At 49.8% G+C, this 19,667-nt stretch overlaps 2 protein-coding genes across 2 annotated transcripts in view; one reads left to right on the forward strand and one right to left on the reverse strand.

The window, feature by feature from the left end:
* The window catches only part of CLK3 (CDC-like kinase 3), a 4,560-nt gene extending 3,362 nt beyond the window's left edge, over positions 1–1,198 (forward strand). Inside the window, exons 7-9 of the mRNA XM_010020513.1 lie at positions 349–433; positions 667–757; positions 1,013–1,198. Coding sequence (XP_010018815.1) covers positions 349–433; positions 667–757; positions 1,013–1,198 — 362 coding nt within the window. The remainder of the gene's footprint in view (positions 1–348; positions 434–666; positions 758–1,012) is intronic.
* A 2,436-nt stretch (positions 1,199–3,634) lies between these two features.
* EDC3 (enhancer of mRNA decapping 3) overlaps positions 3,635–19,667 on the reverse strand; it is an 18,106-nt gene continuing 2,073 nt past the window's right edge. The window contains exons 3-6 of the mRNA XM_010020514.1: positions 13,684–14,019; positions 6,204–6,357; positions 5,137–5,354; positions 3,635–4,117 (exon numbers count right to left, since the gene is read on the reverse strand). Of these exons, the coding sequence (XP_010018816.1) occupies positions 3,783–4,117; positions 5,137–5,354; positions 6,204–6,357; positions 13,684–14,019 (1,043 nt within the window). The 3' untranslated portion in view covers positions 3,635–3,782. The remainder of the gene's footprint in view (positions 4,118–5,136; positions 5,355–6,203; positions 6,358–13,683; positions 14,020–19,667) is intronic.

The raw sequence follows: 19,667 nt of genomic DNA on the forward strand, positions 1-19,667 counted from the left end.
CTTGCAAGAGGTATTTGTACCCTAAAAGTCCTCAGTGTCTAAAAGGGCTCAGACTTAGCTGAAGGGAAGGGATCAGGGGATCAGGGACTGAAAATCAGGTGGTGAGTTTGTAAAGAAGCCCAGGAAACCGCAGGGTTTGAGGAATCGTGCCGTTGCTGGAAGCACAAGGCTCGGGTCACCTCTGGTTTCTTCACTGTGCTGTGGAGAACAGAAGAATCAGGAGGCAGAAGGGGGCAGAGCCTGCATCATTCCAGAGGCTCGTCTCTTCCCCTGCTCTTGTGTAGGAGACAAACCTTTTGTGGTCACATCTCCCAAGCCCTGAATTAATGCCCTGTTGCTCTTTTCCTTCGCAGACCCATGAGAACCGGGAGCATCTCGTCATGATGGAAAAGATCCTTGGGCCAATTCCATCTCACATGATCCACAAAACTCGGTGAGAGCCTCTGCCTGCCCTCAGCCAGCCCAGACAACTGCTTCTGGCTGATTACTGAGGCTGCAAGTTCCCTGTCCTCGCCCTGCGCCTCTCCTATACGGCCTTCTTCTGGCTGATTAGAGGCTACAAGTTCCCTGTCCTCACACTGCGCCTCTCTTATACGGGTACAGCCATGGGAGATGCGCTGGACACATCCCAGGAGTAGCTTTACTGACACCACCTTCCCTTGACAGGAAGCAGAAGTATTTCCACAATGGAAACCTGGTTTGGGATGAGAACACATCTGATGGGAGATACGTCCAAGAGAACTGCAAGCCCCTGCGGGTAGGTGCTGCTGGAGGCCTGGCTGCGTTAATCCTTCCCCGTATCAGCGGTGGTGGTGCTTCAGGATGGGAATTTCCCATAGGAACTGGCATCTGCAGAGCCCCACGCTCTCCTCTGCAGTGAAGTTGATTGGAGTGGCTGTGCCAGGGAGGGACGCTGTGTTTGATGCCATGCACCACTTAAGCAGGGCCTAGGACTCGGTCCCTGTCCTACCAGCGTGCTGTATCCCCTCTCTGCCCCCCCCTTCTCTTCCAGACCTACATGTTGCACGACTCGCTGGAGCACGCGCAGCTCTTCGACCTGATGAGGAGGATGCTGGAATTCGAGCCTTCCCAGAGGATCACGTTCTCGGAAGCCCTCCTGCATCCCTTCTTCACCGGCCTCTCTGCAGAGGAAAGGATGCTGTGCGGCCGCGGCGCCAGCCGGGACCTGAGCAGATGACAGCCGGGGATGGGGTGATTCCCGCTGGATTTGTACCTCCAGGATCAGTCCAGCCTCTGCAGCCCAGCCCCACGCACCCTCAGAGGGGCTGGGACACTGCACTAAGGACCTGGGGAGGGGAGGGAAGAAAAGCTCTGTTGGAAAGCACAGATTTGTCTATTTATATGTTGTAAAGTTAAAATAAAGTGTTTCTTATTGTTTGCTACTTCCCTTGTAGGCAGGTGGAGGGGGAGCTTGTTCCCAGCTGCAGAGCACCATGGAGGTGAACTGGAAGTTAGGCAGCAGAAAGTGAGGGTGAGTGGTTCCTGCCCTGGAGCAGCAGGAAGGCTCTAGAACCACAGCAGCCAAATAACTCAGCTCCACACGCCCAGCACACATGAATAGTTGCACTTTATTTCAGGGCATCCCCCAGTAGTGGCAGGAATTAGTCATTACAAACATCAGGTCACAAATGGAGTATCAAGCAGTGACATAGTGCAGTGATCTTCACGTGGCAGTGACCAGAGCAGCACTTGTGGCACTTCCTACGGTGGTGCTGAAGGCTGGGGGCAGAAACTATCGCAAACACAGCTAGAAAGTGAGCTGGGCTTTGAACAGGTAACATGGCGAGAGGGGAAGAAGGGATCCAGTGCCCTGCCTAGGGCTCCGAGTGCTCCAGGAGAGCACAGGAGGTGCATTTCACGTGGGTGAGGCCAGTACTTCCACAAGTATCCAAAGGGAAGTACAGCCAAATGCCCAAATCTGCTCTTGGCACCAGCTGCTGTGAAGGGTGACTGTGCCCAACACAGCCCCAAGCCTCAGACCTTCCTGCCCCCTTAGCGCTCAGTGCGGACAATCTACAGGTCAAAAGCCCAACCCAGAAGGGGCAAGGAAAGCAGGAATTGAAACAGCAACCTCTTATCAGGTGTCTTGAGCAAGGAAAGTGAAAATCAGGGGACTAAAGCTAATATTATACTACCGCAATGACCGAGGGATGGGCCTCCACTGGTTTTGCTCCTCTGCCTCGAGGTCAGATGAAACAAACAGGCAAAGCAACACAAGAGGCAGAGGGAAGCCTCACATCTGTATTTTCAGTACCAACTGCTCTGCTACCCAAGTAGGGCAAGCCCAGTGCTCCTCTGCTTACAGCTGGCTCTTCCCCATCGCCCCCCACTTGCAGGCAATGTTAATCACTCAAGGCTCTGCCCTCCTTTGACACACTTCGTCGTAAGCAGATGAAAGGGAAAGGCAAGTGCCTGGTGTGCTCCAAGGGGTGAGGATTTACACAAGCAGGACAATAGCTTTGCTAAGAGAGACTCTGCTGCTCAGCAGAGCACAGCGACAGAGCAGCTCCACTGCCAGCTCCCCTGGAGAATGGGCACCAGCTGAAGCTCTGAGGCTCTCCTAGAGGGCGGAACAGGCTCTGTGCAAGCATTGGGTACCTGCAGGAGCTCTGGGACAGGTAAGGGGCCAGAAGAGCAGCAGAGCTTCAAGCACTGACCACTCTTGCTGCACTGAGGAGGGAGCTGAGCACCTCCGTGTGAGGAGAGAGCTCCTGCCTTGCACACAGACACACATCCACACACAGGCTTTGAGCCCAAAGGGAATGAACTGATCCATGACTCACTTCCCACACACACCAGGGATACTGGACTCAATGGGGGAACTTGTCCAAGTATCACCTGTACCATAGACCAACGCACCAAACTCCAAGTGACACTGCCCTGCTTCACTACCCTTTCCCTGATTCACTCACTCACTGTGCCAGAAAGGAAAAGGAAAATAAACCAAGCCCCCTCCCAACTATCCTGGAAACCTTTTTTCCACCATCCACCTCACTCCTCCAGCCTGGGCTTCACCACTAAGAGAACCAACAAAAAGCCAACCAAGTACATAAGCAAGTAAAGCCCAGATGAGGACTTGGTGTTCCCAGAGCATGTGTGACCTGAGAGCTTCTGGCTCTTGCCACAAGCTTTCCAAAAGAGGGAATGTTCTCCTTGAAGGGCTGGAGGGTCCAGGAGGGAGAGGGACCTACAACTGCCTTCAGGAACATAGAACAAGGGAGGGGAGGGAGTCCAAAAGAACGACAGAACGAAACCAAACCCTCCCTCCTGTATGACTGCAACAGGAGGAATTCCTACACAACCAGGGGTGCTGTTCCCACCAGGATAATCTCACTGGCTCTAGCTGCCCACAAGGACGGAACCACAGCTCCAGTCAACAACCCACCCATCACTTGTACCACCTCCATGTGCAACCCCTCAACAAACACCCTCTGGCTGGGCCTGGTCAGTAGCAGTCACTTGGCCAGGGACAGACACCATCTTCCTGCACACTCCTTCATACAATGGCACAAGAGAATGAGAACAGCTCTGCAGGAACATTCACTTCCTTGGGTTTTGTTTCATTTTACAATTATTCTCTCTTTTTTGTTGTTGTTTTTTTTGTTAAATACACAATATTTCTTCTGGAAGGACACAAAAAAAAATCCTCTCCAGAACTTCCCATCCTTAAGGCGTCACACGAGTTAACCAGGCAGGACCCACTACACAGCTTATTGACACACCTCCTCCTCTTCTCCCCCTTCAGAGCCCCGTGGCTGGCTCTAAGTGGAATGCAGGGGGATGACAAACTTGCAGCCAAAGGGTGAGTGGTAGTTGATCCCCACCTCCTGAAAGACCTTCTGGGGAATGCCAATGTCACAGAGGTACACGCGGCCTGCCCTCTCGCCCAGCGGCAGCGGCAGCCCCAGGGCCAGCGACCACTTGGCATCGATGCCCTGCTCCATTTCGCTGATGGGGGGGTCTATGCTGAGGACGGGGGCCCGGTTCTGGTTGGCCCAGTCCACCACTGCCTTGTACCAAGGCTGATCTCTCAGAAAGGCATTTTCGTGACAATCCAGGCAGTTGATCACCAGGTCAACGGGGCTGTCGGGGAGATCTGGAACAAACACAAAGGCTGGTGAGTGCGGAGGATCAACCTGAAGCTCTGAACTCGGGCTCTCAGTGCCCTCCCTCCTTGTGCTGCCAGCAGGTTCTTCATTTCTGCCTGCAGCACCCAAATCCCACTGCGTACAGCCTGGCCTTACCTGTCATCGCTGCCATCCCCCGGCACGAGACACTAACACCAGTCTTTAAAGGCTCTTTAGCACTGTGCAGTCGCTCAGACTCTCAGGTACGAAACGTCATCAAGTGGTGGCCCCAGATGCTGCCCTTGAGCTGGCTCAGTCCAGGCAGCCCAGAGAAGCAGGAGGGTGCTCTCTCCATTAAAAAAGGACCATTTTTCTAGTCCACAAGCTGAAAAAAAGGCTATTTTTCTGGAAGGCACCAACTACTGAAAGGCAGCTCATGTGCTGCGCTGCTGCCTGCCCTGCTGAGCTCCACTGGGGAGCACTGCCCTGCTCTGCATCACCTCTGCTGCATTCCCCTTCCCTGACCAAGTCCTTTTGTAAGCTAAGAGGGAAGTAGCTCAGCCAGCCCAGCACAGTCAGCACTACCCTAATGCCCAGGTTTGCTTCTCCCGAGAAGTTTTAAATGAACCGGGTTTGGAAATAACACTGGTGAGACATTAAACAGAAGCCAGTTGTCTCACAGAAGATGAAGCACCAGCTCGTTCTCTAGCACAGTACGAGATGTGAACTGACAGCTGGTGGGACGAGCTCAGCACAGCTGCTGCTTGGCTTGAAGCTGCAGTTGGATGCTCATCGACTTGCAGTTCCGACAGGCTGAACAAGGCAGGCCCTCATCGCAAGAGAAGGGCTGGTCTGCTATGATCCCTGCAGCAGCTTGTTCGTACAGGAAACATCTGCACCAGCACAACAGCTCCACTGTTGAACCTCTCCACTGTCCTGCCAGGCTCTCAGCAGCCACCGGCCCGCGGCAGTGCCACTAGATGGTGCCAGGGGACTGAGCAGCGCAGGTCTCTGAGGCAGAGAGCGGATCTGCTCCTCTGCCACCTACCTTTGACGCTGGACACTTGCTGGCCTTGCGTCTTGCTGAAGAGGTTCAACTCGTTGGTGATGGATTCCAGCATCTTGACAAAGTTGGGGAGGAAAAGAATGACGTGGACGTCGTGGTTGGAGAGGTGCCGGCCGCAGCTGATGCCCTGCGCCCCCTTCACGTGGGGGCCACACAGCAGAGCTACCGTGGGCCTCTGGTGCACATTCTTTGGGTTCAGCCTAGGACACAGACAAAAGGGGGCTGTTAATAACCCCAAGCAGCTCTTCCCTTCTTCCTGCAGGAGAGGAGAAGCAGGAACATGCAAACTGAGAGGTGTTTTGCACGTCTTCCGTTGCCTCCGAAGGAGGAAGCCACATCCTTTTGTAGTGCTGCTACTAGAGCTGCTGTGCTCTACCCCCCGAGCCTCAGCAATTGCAAACCACAGGGGATTTATAGGAATGGCCTCGAGCCATCAACGGTGGCTGACAGGAGGAGTTACAGCTGACAGGGTCAGTGCTGCCTGGTATGTTGTCACTTACTGCTCAGAATCAAATGATCAGGTCCTGGTAAAGTACTGCCAAGTAAACAGATGGAGACTTAAGGCCAGTAAGTGGAGAGAAAACAATCTCAGCTCTTTGACTCAAGAGAAATTTCTGCTTCTGGGACCCAGGAGCCAAAAAGAAGCCTTTATTATAAAGTCATTCATCCAAGGTGGGTGGATGCCTGTTCAAACATCCCCTTTCTAGAGAGGGAGGAAAAAAAGCAGCGTGCCCATGGAAACCTCCTGTAATCTTCCTCCCAATTCAGCAGCCTGAGCACCCCACTTGTTTGCACGATTATTTGGGAACAGGCTGACACATGAGCCACAACACAAGTCTGCAAGGCAGTGGGATGAGCTTTCAGTTCCAGAAGTGACAGCTTCCTCCAGCTGCAGGACCCCTGATGCAGTGAGCATCCAACAAGCAGCACAGGCATCCACAGGACACCGGCCTCAAAGGTTCAGCCTCTTCCACCTCTGCCCCACTCAGCAGAACAAGATAAACTGAGCTCTGCTCAGAGGGGGCAGAGCAAAAGGGAGCAGCCTGTACCTGTTGGGTCCCCCGAGGAGGCTGAGGGCCATCTGGCTGGCGCACACCCCCGTCATCTCCAGCCTCCGCTCCAGGGTCAGCCCGTGCTTCTCAGCCACCGAGAGCAGCTTCTTGTGGAGTTCGTAGGACACGCTTGGAACCACCAACCCGGAGTCTGGGATCAGAGAGAGGGGAGGGAGACAGGAACAGGCATAATCAGAGACCTCTCCAGAGTGCTGCTCACTGGGAAGGTCTTATAACAGCGCTTAGGAGTAATGACAGGGAAAAGGTCTATTAGCTGCTACCAAGCATCTCCTTAACCCAGGAATGCAGGTTCCTTCCGAGACCATTCCATGAATCCAAACTAGTGCAGCAGGCTCAGCTTAGTCTGAGTGGAGACAGGTAAACACGACTGCTGGCCTTAAAATAATACATTTCCACAAAGACTCAGCAGGCAATTGTAACAACACAAGGGCTGGGAAGGCCTTTTTGACTTCCAGATTGAAGACTAAAGGCTTTCTTACTGGTCTCCAGGCCACCGGTGCTTTAACCCATGCCCATGCCCCTACACACATCAGCATTCCTAATCCCTGTCAAAGTCAGAAGAGAAGCTGTGAAATAGATTTCCCACCAAAAGATCAGATGCATTATGCTTCCTGACATCAGGAGTGACCAGCCCCAAACTTCCAGCCCTTCACCCATCATCACAGCCTCTTCTACCTCAGCAGAAAACACAGACTTGACAAACTGTTCCGGATGACTCCTATACTTTCCTTCTCCAAGCAGGGACTGACTTCTCACAGATGAACTCTGCAGTAGCATCTCTGGGCACCCTGTGCCAGCTCAGCACCCTCCCAGGGAAGAGCTTCTGCCTAAGAGCTCATCTCGATCTCCCCTCTGGCAGGTTAAAGCCATTCCTCTTGGCCTGTCCCAAGACCCTTGTCCAAAGCCCCTCTCCACATTTCCCATAGCCCCTTTAGGCACTGGGAGCCGCTCTATTCCCTTGAAACTTCCTCCTGGATGTCCTTAACTGTCTCCCAGCTAGGGACTTGCACAGCTTAATTCCCTCCCCACGCAGGACAACCACATAGCTGGGGCACAGCTGCCAGCAAGAAGAGCTCTCAGCTCCTTCTATTCCCATCATTCCTAAGCACTGCTCCCAGCTAAACACGCAATCCCAGCAGAGCAAGGGCTCTGTAACTTCACTCTTAGCTCCTACTCTGGGACGGGCAGATAAGGCGCACAGAGGCTCAAAGAGGTCCAGGACTCAGCCCGACACATGCCCCAGCCCAGGCCCTCCTCACCCTCACACTCCCACCTTTGAGCTCAGGGTGCTGGCAGCCTCCTGGGTGCTCATCATGGCAAGGCCCAGACTCCTGCACCGTGGGAAAGACCCGTGGGAACAGGACGTGGCTCCACAGCAACACGAGCTCAAAGGGGAAACTCAGCAGTTACTCGTGGGCCCTTGTGCAGGCAAAACCCATGACGAGAACCCGTTGTAACAAGCGTGTGCCATATTCAAATGAGACCAGCAGCACGTATTTTAATCGTGAGGAATTATTTGTACAGCTCTATTCCCCCAGGGCGCCCCAGTCACAAACCACTAAGTCGAGCTGCAGCGGAAATGGCAGGTTTGGTGCATCTTGAGGTGTGCAGAGTCAAATGGGAGTATTCCTGCAAGGAATCAGTAAAATGCTGGGGAGTAGATCCTGCTCAATCCGTCTGGCCTTCACTTCTGAACTCAGCAGCTAGTGCTTTGCAGATACAGAGGGCCCAAACATGTTCAAACACTTGACCTTGCATGCTAACCTCCCATTAAGCTACCTCTGCTAATCTTTCATTACCTGCAGCACGCATGCAAGCGGGCACATTCTCAAAGTCATCTCAGCCTCTTGATAGCAGCCGTTGAACATCTGGAGTCACAAGCCACTGATAATCCTAAAGCCGTCCCAGGAGTCACGTACCTGCCCTGAGATCACACCCCTCCTCAGCTCTGGAGTCACGCAAGGCTCAGCCCTGCCTCTGCCCATCCACCTTTTGGCTACTCCATCAGGTCATTTGTCAGACTCAAAGAAGGACTTGGAATGAGTGACCTGAGGTCAGGATCTCTCCACACAGTTTGAGGGGCTCACGTGAAGCAGGGGGGCTCCCAAACTGTGCCTTTGCTCCTTCTGAACCGCGGGAGCAGATGAGAATCAGTTGATCTACCCAATTTAGTACAAATACTGCCAACACCTTCTCTGTAACCATCTACAACCTTCTCCCAGCCACTTCCCCCCCCAGACCACAAGCTTTAGGAAACCCACGTTTACCACCAGCTCAGTGCCCAGGGGGTTAATACAAAGGGGGTTAACTGGGAGCTAGGAGATGAACTTGCAGTTAGCATGCCAGTGCTACACTTTGTCCTAATTGCTCCCTCTCAGGAGCAGGCTTAGATGCCAAGAGAACTTCCCTTCTTCGCACTCACGCAAGGTCCAACCAGTCCAACTGGCTTATCAAAACCAGGCCAAGGGAGTTAAATAAACTCTGGCAGAAAGCAAGCAAGGAGGCGACGTGTAAAGCCACAAACAATAACAGTGCTGCACCAAACCTGAACGCCTGCCAACCTTAATTCTGTTTGGGTTGGACACTGCAGCTTTATTGTTCAATAATGAAGGTAATCAAAGAAATTAGCTCAGGCCTTTGAATATTAAATAAATGTATTTTACAGCTGCCTGGAAAAAGAAAGGGCAGCTATAGACTAAAGGGCTTTGTGACACGCAGAGCACTGCTGAAGCCTGAGTAAACACCAAGGATTCTCTGTTTGAGGCACACTGTCCTGGGCACTGCAAATGAGTTCTCAAGCTTCTCTATGCAATGTTACACACACACTGCTTGGATTAAAACACCCTGTGCCAGCAGAAGGACTGAGCTAAGCCTCCACAAGTTCAGCAATTCAAAGGGTTTTCCCCCAAACAAGCCCAAATGCCTCCACTGCTTGAAGGTGCAAGGACAAAAGCAAGGGTTGATGCTAGAGTAGCTCAGGTCATAAGCCCCATGTTTTCTCTGGACTATTTCAGTCCAGAGATAACACCAGGTAAGCTGCAGGTACAAATTACATGGAACTAGACTTGGGATCTCCCAAAACCTCTGTGTAACACTGAGAACTCTTTCCTTTAGGAATAAGCAACTCCAGGTTCCCAGACCACACAGCTCACAAGCTGCAGCTACATGATGCGGGTATAACTCCAGTCCAGTTCAGGCACACTACTTACTGTCTTTTGCTGGTTGTAAGGCTGGAGCCACCTGCCTGCAGCCTCAGCAAACCACAGTTCCTTGCCCCACAGACAGGAGTGATTTTCTCTACTTAAGGGCTAGGGTTTTTAATGTAGTTTAATCATCATTATTTTTAATGAAGACAAATCCTGTGGGAGTTCTGGCTGACCTTCCAGTGTCAGCCTCTCCCTGAACCAGTGCACAATTCACTCCAGCTGAGCAAAAAGCTGTCTGAGGGACAAAGAGACTCTGCTCCATGACCACTTTGTTTTCTCTTGCGGTTGGATCAAGTGAACTTCATTTGCACTCTACTCAAAGGTCCCAGAAACACTTCACACATTCAATAAGCACAATTGCTGTAAGGCAGTCATCCATAGACTGAAGAGCTAAAAGCTACAGAGAGTAGAAAAGTCAGTCAAGGACATGGCACATACAAAACCAAGCCATACTGTCAGCATTACCCTCATAGAACAGGCTCAGCTTTAGTTCTGCAGCCTGACCCTAGGACATAAGCTTTGGCTGCCACATTGATCCACTCCTAAGCACCCATTTCATGCCCACAGATCAGGCGAGGGAGATTTTAAGCCAGTGTAATCACAGAGTCATAGAACAGTTTGTGTTGGAAAGGACCTCAAAGCTCATCCAGCTCCAACACCCTGCCACGGGCAGGGACACCTTCCGCTAGAGCAGGTTGCTCCAAGCCCCTGTGTCCAACCTGCCCTTGAACACTGCCAGGGATGGGGCAGCCACAGCTTCTCTGGGCACCCTGTGCCAGCACCTCAGCACCCTCACAGGGAAGAGCTTCTGCCTCAGAGCTCAGCTCAATCTCCCCTCTGGCAGGTTCAAGCCATTGCCCTTGGCCTGTCCCTCCATCCCTTGTCCAAAGCCCCTCTCCAGGTTTCCTGGAGCCCCTTTAGGCACTGGAGCTGCTCTAAGGTGTCCCCTTCAGGAGCCTTCTCTTCTCCAGGCTGCCCCAGCCCAGCTCTCTCAGCCTGGCTCCAGAGCAGAGCAGAGGTGCTGTCATGAACTGGAACCCATGGTATGTGTGTGGTATGTGCTAGCAGCAAGTAAACAAAGGTAAGAGGAAAGCAGAGATGAACTGCCAAAAGGAACCATGTGGACAGCCTGGTATGCTTGAAATGGTATTCTAGAGAGTCACCAGTGATGAACTGAGATACTCCATCTGATGCAAACTCTGAGCCCCAACATACCTGTGGGACTTTGGCTTTGCAGTTCCTGCCAAAAGACCTGATCCCAAAACATGGTGCTGCTCAATCACAGGTCATCCCAATGCTGCTGACCAGCACAAGGAAAACAGATAGACACACGTTTAAAGATTAATTATATATTTGGGAGAAATTCACGGGTGAAGCCCTAGGGATGGACTCGGTCATGATCAGAGACCTGGTAAGCTCTATTAGCTTCAGGTTTTCACTTTTGTTTGGAACAGATCCCCCTCTTCTCTCCCTGCTTACTTCTAATGCCTGTATGACAGCCTGGCTCCAGAAAATCAGCTCCCAGAAAAGCATCCCAATGAAGTGTTTATGAAGCTTTGTTGCAGCCTACACAACTCAACTTCTCTTAGGCACTAATAAAAGCACAGACTGGAAGCCCTGCAGATAAGTCTTCTGGAGAACTGATACCTGCAAATTGCTGGCTTTACTGCTGCATAATCCTGGCTATTCCCTAACTCCATGGCATAAAAGAGCATGCAAAGATTCACTGACTTCTTCCTCTGCCACAGTGACAAGAGCTGGATATCAGCTGGCTGTCAATCCCCAGCATCACTTTGTGCTATCACAATAGACAGAATAATCACTGTATTAGCCAGAGCTCTTAAGACAATCACCTTCAGGACTGGCCTAGGGTGAAGAATTTACCAAGTACTTTTTTCTCCTACAACTAGAAAGTGCTTTTTGCAAGTAGAGCTCCCCTTAGGGCTCCAGAGAAAACTCTCTAGAGAGAATTCCTGCCAGAGATGCATCCAAAAAGATGGCTTTGGGGGCTTTAATTTGAGCAGCTGCTGCTCTTTGAGCCACTCAGAGGCATGCTGCCTGTAGCTCAGCATTCTCCTTCCAGCTGCTAAGCAAAGAAACCAGGATTTACTTTTCCAAGGGACTGTCCACCATTCCTCCAAGCACACTGGACATCTCTTTGTCAGCAGCAGGCAGGCTACAACTGTTGAGAAGAGCTTTTTCTTGCTTGCCCTTAGCATTTCCTAAGCAAAAGTAAACTTCCTCAGTGGACACAAAGGAAGCCACCCTCTGTGGGAAAACCACTGGGAGAGGCACAGCACTGGGACACTGTGATCATCATTCCCAGGCCTGTGAACGTGCCCTGCTCAGCACAGGCGACAGGGAGCTGGAGCTGTCAATACCCTGCCCGTTGGGTGACACGACAGCTTTTCTTCCAAACAAATCCAGGATTCCATAGGGGACACTAATCACCCAACAGTAGCTAATGAGGCTTGTGAGAGCCTGCAGCTATGGAGGGGAGTCATGTACCACCCTCCCAGAGCAGGCTTGCCAAGACCAAAACAAGCCAACAGCAACTCTTTCACTGGGCTGCTCCCTTCAGCACACTGCAAACAGGGAGCTGGGAGTTTCCATCATAAAGATGATGGAGTTTAGCAACATGCTTGCATTTTCATGCCCTGAATTTACTCACTGATGCTTGCTGCATGTCAGGGTTTTCCTCCCAGGAGCTGTACTGCTGGAATACAGCGTCAGCCTGACTTCTCAAACTGGCAGCTAGCAGTCGGTTACCTTTAGTTTCAGACCATCTGCACATAGAAGCCCTGTCTCCTCTCAAGTAAAGCCAGCTGGAAGACGAGTTGACAAGGAGTAAATGAAAAAGAGTAATAATAAATGAATATATATCCACAAAAATGAAGAAGAGCTCATTCACACAGTACACAGGCAACTGGTGAGCTTCTTGCCACAGGACACTAGAGAGATTGAAAGCTTGCAGAGATTTATAAAGCAATAGGTTAAATTAAGCAGAAGACAAAGAAAAAAAAAGCCTCATCAAAAGCTATTAATACTGAATTATCTCTTCTGCTTCAGGAAGGCTTAAAACTGTGAAAGATAAAGCACTCAGGAAAGTCTCATTGTGTGGTTGCTCTGTTCTTTCACTTTTCCTTAAGTATCCTTGGAAACACAATACTGAGCTGGGCAAGTTCTCTGTGACCCAGTATGTCATCATCTCATTTGGGAGATCAATAGGAAGATGGATGACAGATAGAAAACTATGATATGACTGTATAGCAGAGCCATAAAAAGACTGGTTTTTTTCACACTGAAAAGCAACAAATTCTTACAAGTGAATCAGCTTCCTTCCCTGAAGTGCTTCACATCCCAGCTGGAGCTTCTGGGCAGAGCAAGAATGAGAGATCAAGAACCTGATCACACCTCAGCTCAGAGGCCAGGCCACCAGGCACTGCTTATGTCTCTCTACAAAAGCTGATTTTGTTCTTACAGGGAAAAGAAATGTCCCTGGAATGCCCAAGTTCCTTCACTCCTACATTTCACAAGTGCTATAAGGCAGGCAGGAGAGCACAACTAGACTGAAGTTACAGGGAATTTGTACCTAAATGTAGCATAAAGCACATGTGCTGTACAGCACATGAACACATATAAATAGATTGCTTACAGTACAACCTCCTTCACGCAGCAGCAGTGGACAGTAAGTGGGGGAAGACCCCCACCTAAAACACCTTTTGTACAATGAATGTTTGGAATTAGGGATGGGAAGAGCCAGAACTGTTGCTTTTTACACCAACAACATTTTAAACTTCCACAAAACCACGTGGAAATATGTAACTAGCACCCAAGGAGCATCAGAAGCACGTGAAACCTCCTGCGTTTTAGCATGAAAGCACAAATCATATGCTACCACATACAAGAATCCTGAGCCCATCCCAAACTCTCACAAGCCAGAGATCACATCCACATCAGGTTCACCGAAATCCAAGCAAGGATTCAAGTCCCTCCTATTTCTTGTTGTCCCGCCATCAGTCTTATTCCCTCCTGGAAAACCACCTACCTTGTGCCCTATCTGAGTATTTTTTTACCTAGGTATTATTGCAAACAAAGGTTTTATGTAGACAGAAGGCACAGATCCAACCTTATGTAAAAGGATGCCCTTGCTTGTACCACATTAAGCTGACAGACATCCCCTGGGGAAAACAAGCCAGCACAGCAAAGCAGGAGAGTTTCCATCCTGCTCGGGAAGGGACATGGCATACCCGTGCAGAACTCTTTGTTAGCATTCTGGGGTACAACAATCCTTCTGTAGACTATGGGCTCTGACTCCAAGATGTTCTCATCGTGCCGATAGCGAGCTGGTTTCTCGTTGGGGGTCCCCCGGGACCGGGTGCCGCTCCTCCTCTCATACGTTTCAATCTCTTCAAACACAGCTGCCTTGTCAAAAAGGGCCAGGTTGCCTTCAAAATCAAAATCAGTGTCTGGGATCTCATCAATGTCATCCCCAAAGCACTCATCATCTTTGCTCTTCATCTGCCCATTTTTCAGGCCGCTCTTCTTCGGCGTCACTTGGTTCGGGTGACGGCTGCTGGATGACCCTAAATGAAAAGAAAGCACGTTGGAAACATGGCATAAATGGGAAAAGCTACTTTTGTTCTTAGCTGTTTTCCCCAACACATTTGGTAAGAGAGGGGATCTCGTGCTTGCAGCCCACAGACTCAAGGGATACTTACTGTAAAGCTCATCTTTGGCATTCCTCATGCTAAGATCCACTAACAGCAAACAGAACAAGAGCATTAGGTAAGAGACTTTCAGGGACTTTCCACCAGCCAGGCTGGCCACAGGAGCAAACTAAGCATGTCTCCACATTGGATATCATTCAAGGGGTTGTGTCCCATTAATGATAAGAAACTAGCCATGATCCAAGATAGTTTTCCTTCTACACTGAGCTCATGTTCACACAGGCATGTGGCCCAAAACCTTCTTTGGAATTTCCCTAAATTTCAGAACCTAACTTAGGTGTTTCCTTTCCCATCAGCCTGGCCACCTATTAATGATCTTTAAGGAGGAACTTAAACCCCTGAATACCAAGTGTTTTCTTTCTGCTCACACTTGCTATCACTAGGTACACATTCCTGTACCTCATCCCTATTTCATTCTCCTCCTTCAGCCCCTTGCATGTTTAAGTACACTTCTTTCCAACCACAAGTCATCCTGAAAGCCTGATTTCCCTAGAGTGAGACTGATGAAAGTCTCCTTGCTGCCAGCAGATCAAGGACTGATATAAAACCATGTGCAATGAGGAGGTCAACATATCACTTTACTTGCTTATTTCTTACCTTATTATTCAGCTCACCCACAAACTCAGGCCCTAACTCAAACTCAACCCTAATATTAATCTGTTTGTACATCCCTTGTTACATTAGCAATACCTAGAAAACATTTCAGGCCAATTCCAGCAATTTCAGGCGTCACCTACAGTGTCCAATGGATGGAGTCAAGAGTTACCAAAGCAAAACTGCTTCCTCTACTGAAATAGTTCTTGTAGTTTAAAAGATTATCACTTTGGAGACTAACACATACAAATGAGTTTACTGACAGAACCCATTGGAAACAAAGTGCCACCAAGTTACCTCGATGATGTGTGCTCTTTCTGTACCTCTCCATAAATGCAAATCAGACTGGTTTTGTCTTTACACATTATTACTACCAGTGGGAGAAGACAGGAAGAATTTGGATGGCTGCTCTGAAAACATCCCAGATCTGCAACAGGCACCACCTTGATGGCCTCCCACAAAGTTATTTGTCACCTTTAAGTGCAGACAAGTCTAGTTTGGTCTTGAGAAATCCCCGAGAAGGGTTATTTGTAACCTTGGATTGACTGGTGGAGCCTAACAAACCTGAGCTCTCATTTCCCACATTTCCAAGGTGTGAAATCGACAGGAGCAGCACTTCCTCTTGAAAGCAACAGACTTTCCACCTGTCAATCATTTGTACACGAGTGCTCATTCATTTCAGGATCAGGACAGGCATATTTAAGACCAACATGTCCATTTTGGCCAAGTTAACAGCAGAACTCGGCTCTCTACAGCAAAGGTATTCAGTAGGTTAATGACACACCCTAAATTGCTGCTGTTAACTCCAAAACACCCTCACAGTTACCTGAAGTCTTCACAGAAAGCACTAGAAAATCCATGTAGTATCTCAGACACTTAGAGGACTCTGACCAATCTGGTTTACAACATGATACTGAGTCCACCTCACACCACATCTAACTTACGCCCTGCTGAAGGATGACTTGCTAAGGATATGCACTTGGGTTTATTCCTAGTTAGAAATGCATTGTCTCAGCAAGGGTTTTCCCCTGTTTATTTTTGCCTGTATTTTAGTGTGTCACTTGGTTTTACAGAGAACTCTTTGGCTGACTAACCTAAAAGCTTTCCCTATAGCAAGGAAGCTCGTAGAACTGCTCAGCAGCTCCTCTGGAGCCCATTTCAAGTCCAGAAGCTAAACCAAATAGACCTGAACACCCTAAAACACCCCCTCTAAAAAGCTGCTGCAGCTTCAGGCTGCAATTATTCCAATTTCCTGGAGCCTTCTGTTCTCCAGCTGCCCTAGCCCAGCTCTCTCAGTCTGGCTCCAGAGCAGAGCTGCCCCAGCCATTGCAGCAGCTCCAGGGCCTCCTCTGGACTCAGTTAACAGCCCCAGGGATGAAAACCCAGACAACACAACAGGCTGGGTTCTCCAAACATTCACAAACTCCAAGTCAAAGCAATCATCATAAGTTCAAATGAACAAGGTAAAGCCTGCACTAACCACAAAGGCAAAACAAGCCTTGTGTCCATATCAAGTGTTAGGACAATCCAGTTTGTTCCCATCGTCCAACAAGAGTTTTACATCCATTGCCAGTTTCTTCCACAAACAGCTCCTCAGCTGACCTGAAAACAAAAGGTGGGGCAAGCCGTGCCACTGGGCAGTGGATGCAGGGCACAGAAGCAGCTAGTGCAAGCACGGCTGGAATGCTGCTGGAACACAAAGCTCTGCTAGAAAAGCTGGGAGAACAATGGCTGGAAAGCTCCCTGGACTCCCCTGCAGACACAATGGGAGCCAAGGCAATACCTCATCCAAATGAGCTGCTGTGGTGGGCAGTTCCCTAATCCAGAGCCATGGATGCCAGCTCAAAGTACTGCTGAGCCATGCAACCAGCTCCCTTTTCACCTCCTCACACAGGATGCTCAGGCCATGGCACAGGCCAACCAGCAAAGTTATGTGGTGTTCCTCTTAAAGCATCACCCTCTAGACAGGCAAGACACCTGCTGGCTGAGGAAAAGAGGAGAAAAGCCTAAAAGAAGGGCCAGGGAAGACGAAGGGAATACTCAGGCCAACAGGAGAAGTGTCCACTGCCTTCCAGGGCACCAGTGTGACACCAGAGCAAGCCATTCCCTGAATGTTGCTCTTCATAGAATCACTGAATCAACCAGGCTGGAAAAGACCGTTCAGCTCATCAAGTCCAACCATTCCCAGCAGTGCCAAGGCCACCACTAACCCTTGGCACTGAGGCCTCGTCTACCTGGGGTGTGAACACTTGCAGGGACGGTGACTCCAGCCCTGCCCTGGGCAGCCTGTTCCAATGCCTGAGCACCCTCTGGGCAAGGAATTGTTCCTCAGCTCCAGCTAAACCTGCCCTAGGGCAGCTTGAGGCCGTTTCCTCTTGTCCCATCCCTTGTTCCTTGGGAGCAGAGACCAGCCCCCTCCTGGTTCCATCCTCCTGTCAGGCAGTTGCAGAGAGCGGTAAGGTCCCCCCCGAGCCTTCTCTTCTCCAGACTAATCCCCCCTCCCCGGTCCCTCACAGAATGAGTTTTATCATGGAATAGTTTGTGTTGGGAATAACCTTAAATCTCATCCAGTTCCAACCCCCTGCCACGGGCAGGGACACCCTCCATTAGCCCAGGTTGCTTCAAGCCCCTTCCAACCTGGCCTTGCTTCCATGGCACGACACAAGCAGCTCCCAGCCCAGCTCCTCTGGGATGGCAACTCCCAGCATCCTGTGTGTGTATGTGTGAAGCTTGTTAAGGAGCAGCACATGGCTCCATGTCAAGTTGGCAGCCCGATGCCGTGCAGAGAAGCGCCTCCCTCCAAAGAGAAACAATACTTCCCAGGCTTTTTTTGTGCCTTGGGAAAAGAAAGCTTTCGTGTACAGCACACAAGCAAACATGAAGTCTCCAGCAAGCTGGCTGCCTTCCTGAGAGATCCCGGTGGGAGCTTTTGCTGCCAGCCCTGGCACAAGCAAGCCCAGTGCCAGCACAGCACAGAAGCCATTGTTGGGAATCCTGCCTTCATATTTGTTGTTTATTGATTCCAGTCACACAAGTATTCCAAAGGGGGAACTTTAGGCCTGACTTAGCACGCTAAAGGGTATCAAGAGGTCAACTTCCAGCTGTCCTGAACCCTGTGTGACTTCAGTTCTAGATGACACCTCAGCCTGTTCTTCCCCTGATGCATGCACCCAACATTACCTCAGAGCCAGGACTTCTTCTATCCCCCTCCTGAGAGTCACATATCATATGTCTCACACTCCAAATACACACATTTTGAGGGTAAGAGTTCACTTCTCTACCTCATTTACCCTAAATGAATCCAAGCTATCCACCAGACACTGACCAAAGAGCATGAAGTGAGGTTATTAAGCTTTCTCCTACATGCTCCAGCCAGCCAGAATAAAGCAAAGCAGAAGTTATTTGTGCTATTTAGGTAGCCAACATTGAAGTTGAAACAAGCTCTTCAGAAAACAACCAAAGGAACATACTCAAACAACTAAATGGAACTTAGGAGGTGTTAGGGAATTAAAAACCCAAGCTATTAACCTTAAAGGAACCAGAACTCTCTTCCTACAGCAAGCACCAGGTACTGTTTAGGCCTAAGCAGAAGTAAAACAGTCAAAACCAAAGAGGCTTGATGATGGTTGGTCACCAAGATGTGCATGCCTCCCCCTCACATCACTCTGTCCTTCCTCCTCCCATCAACCTCCTTCAGCAATCACAGAAACGAATAGTCAGAAGAAAAATTCCAGAGGTTCCTTGGGATTCCTCCACAAAATACAGCCCTTGAGTTCCATGTTTAACTGGCCTTTCCCACCTGGGTATTGTTTCTTTGCTAAACATGAAAGCAAGAGCCGCGGGATGGATGAAGTCATGGGAATATGCTGGATACATATGGATGCTTCAGCAATGAAGTCATGGAAACAGGCTGGATATCCAATAATTGCATGAGGAAGACGTGGAAAGGAGCACAGCCTAAGGGGGCTTTAAGGAAGAAAAAGAGAATATACCCAATTTTGGCACAGCGCAAGAGCTGGCTGAAGAGTTAATAAACAGAATAAAGATGGGGGATGCTTGACTTGGAGATGTGCTCACTGTACCTTTATACCATCCTCATTAGAGCTGTTAACGTGTGTTTTTAACAACACCACAAATAACACTTGTAGTTACTTGTAGGGTGATGTTGTAAGAGGTTACAGTTATAGAGGCTTTAAATAGACAAGCTTGGTAACATTGCTATATGTTTCCAGTTCCTTTTAGAGGAAAACTGGAGGCTGGCAATTGGGCAATTCTCAAACAGCAAGAATGAGGAAATCACTCTTCAGCTCTACATTTTCTAACACCAGATGCCACTAGAGCAGAATAATCCACATAGGGAATATCTCCACTGATTAAACTTAGATATTCCCTTTAACAAAAAAACCCTTAACTGTTAAAGAACTATTTGCTTTATACATAAACAGGCATCAACCACACTTCTCTCAGAAAGCTCAGCAGAGAAAGCACTTTGCATACTCCAGATCATAAATGGGATTAAATCTGTGAGGACTAGAGGATGATGCAAAGGCTAGTGCCAGACGTTTGGAAGATCTATACTTGTAATACTTGGAGGCACAGCTTGTGAAGGGAGAGGATTCTTCCCCTTCTGCTGAGCTCTGGGGAGACCCCTCCCTGCAGCCCTGATCCAGCTCTGGGGCAACAGCACAAGAGGGACGTGGAGCTGCTGGAGCGAGGCCAGAGAAGGCCACGGAGCTGCTGCGAGGGCTGGAGCAGCTCTGCTCTGGAGCCAGGCTGAGAGAGCTGGGCTGGGGCAGCTGGAGAAGAGAAGGCTCCTCAAGGGGACACCTTAGAGCAGCTCCAGGGCCTAAAGGGGCTCCAGGAAACCTGGAGAGGGGCTTTGGACAAGGGATGGAGGGACAGGACAAGGG

The sequence above is a fragment of the Nestor notabilis genome, unplaced genomic scaffold, assembly GCF_000696875.1.
Source record: "Nestor notabilis isolate BGI_N333 unplaced genomic scaffold, ASM69687v1 scaffold14688, whole genome shotgun sequence".
Taxonomy (NCBI): domain Eukaryota; kingdom Metazoa; phylum Chordata; class Aves; order Psittaciformes; family Psittacidae; genus Nestor; species Nestor notabilis.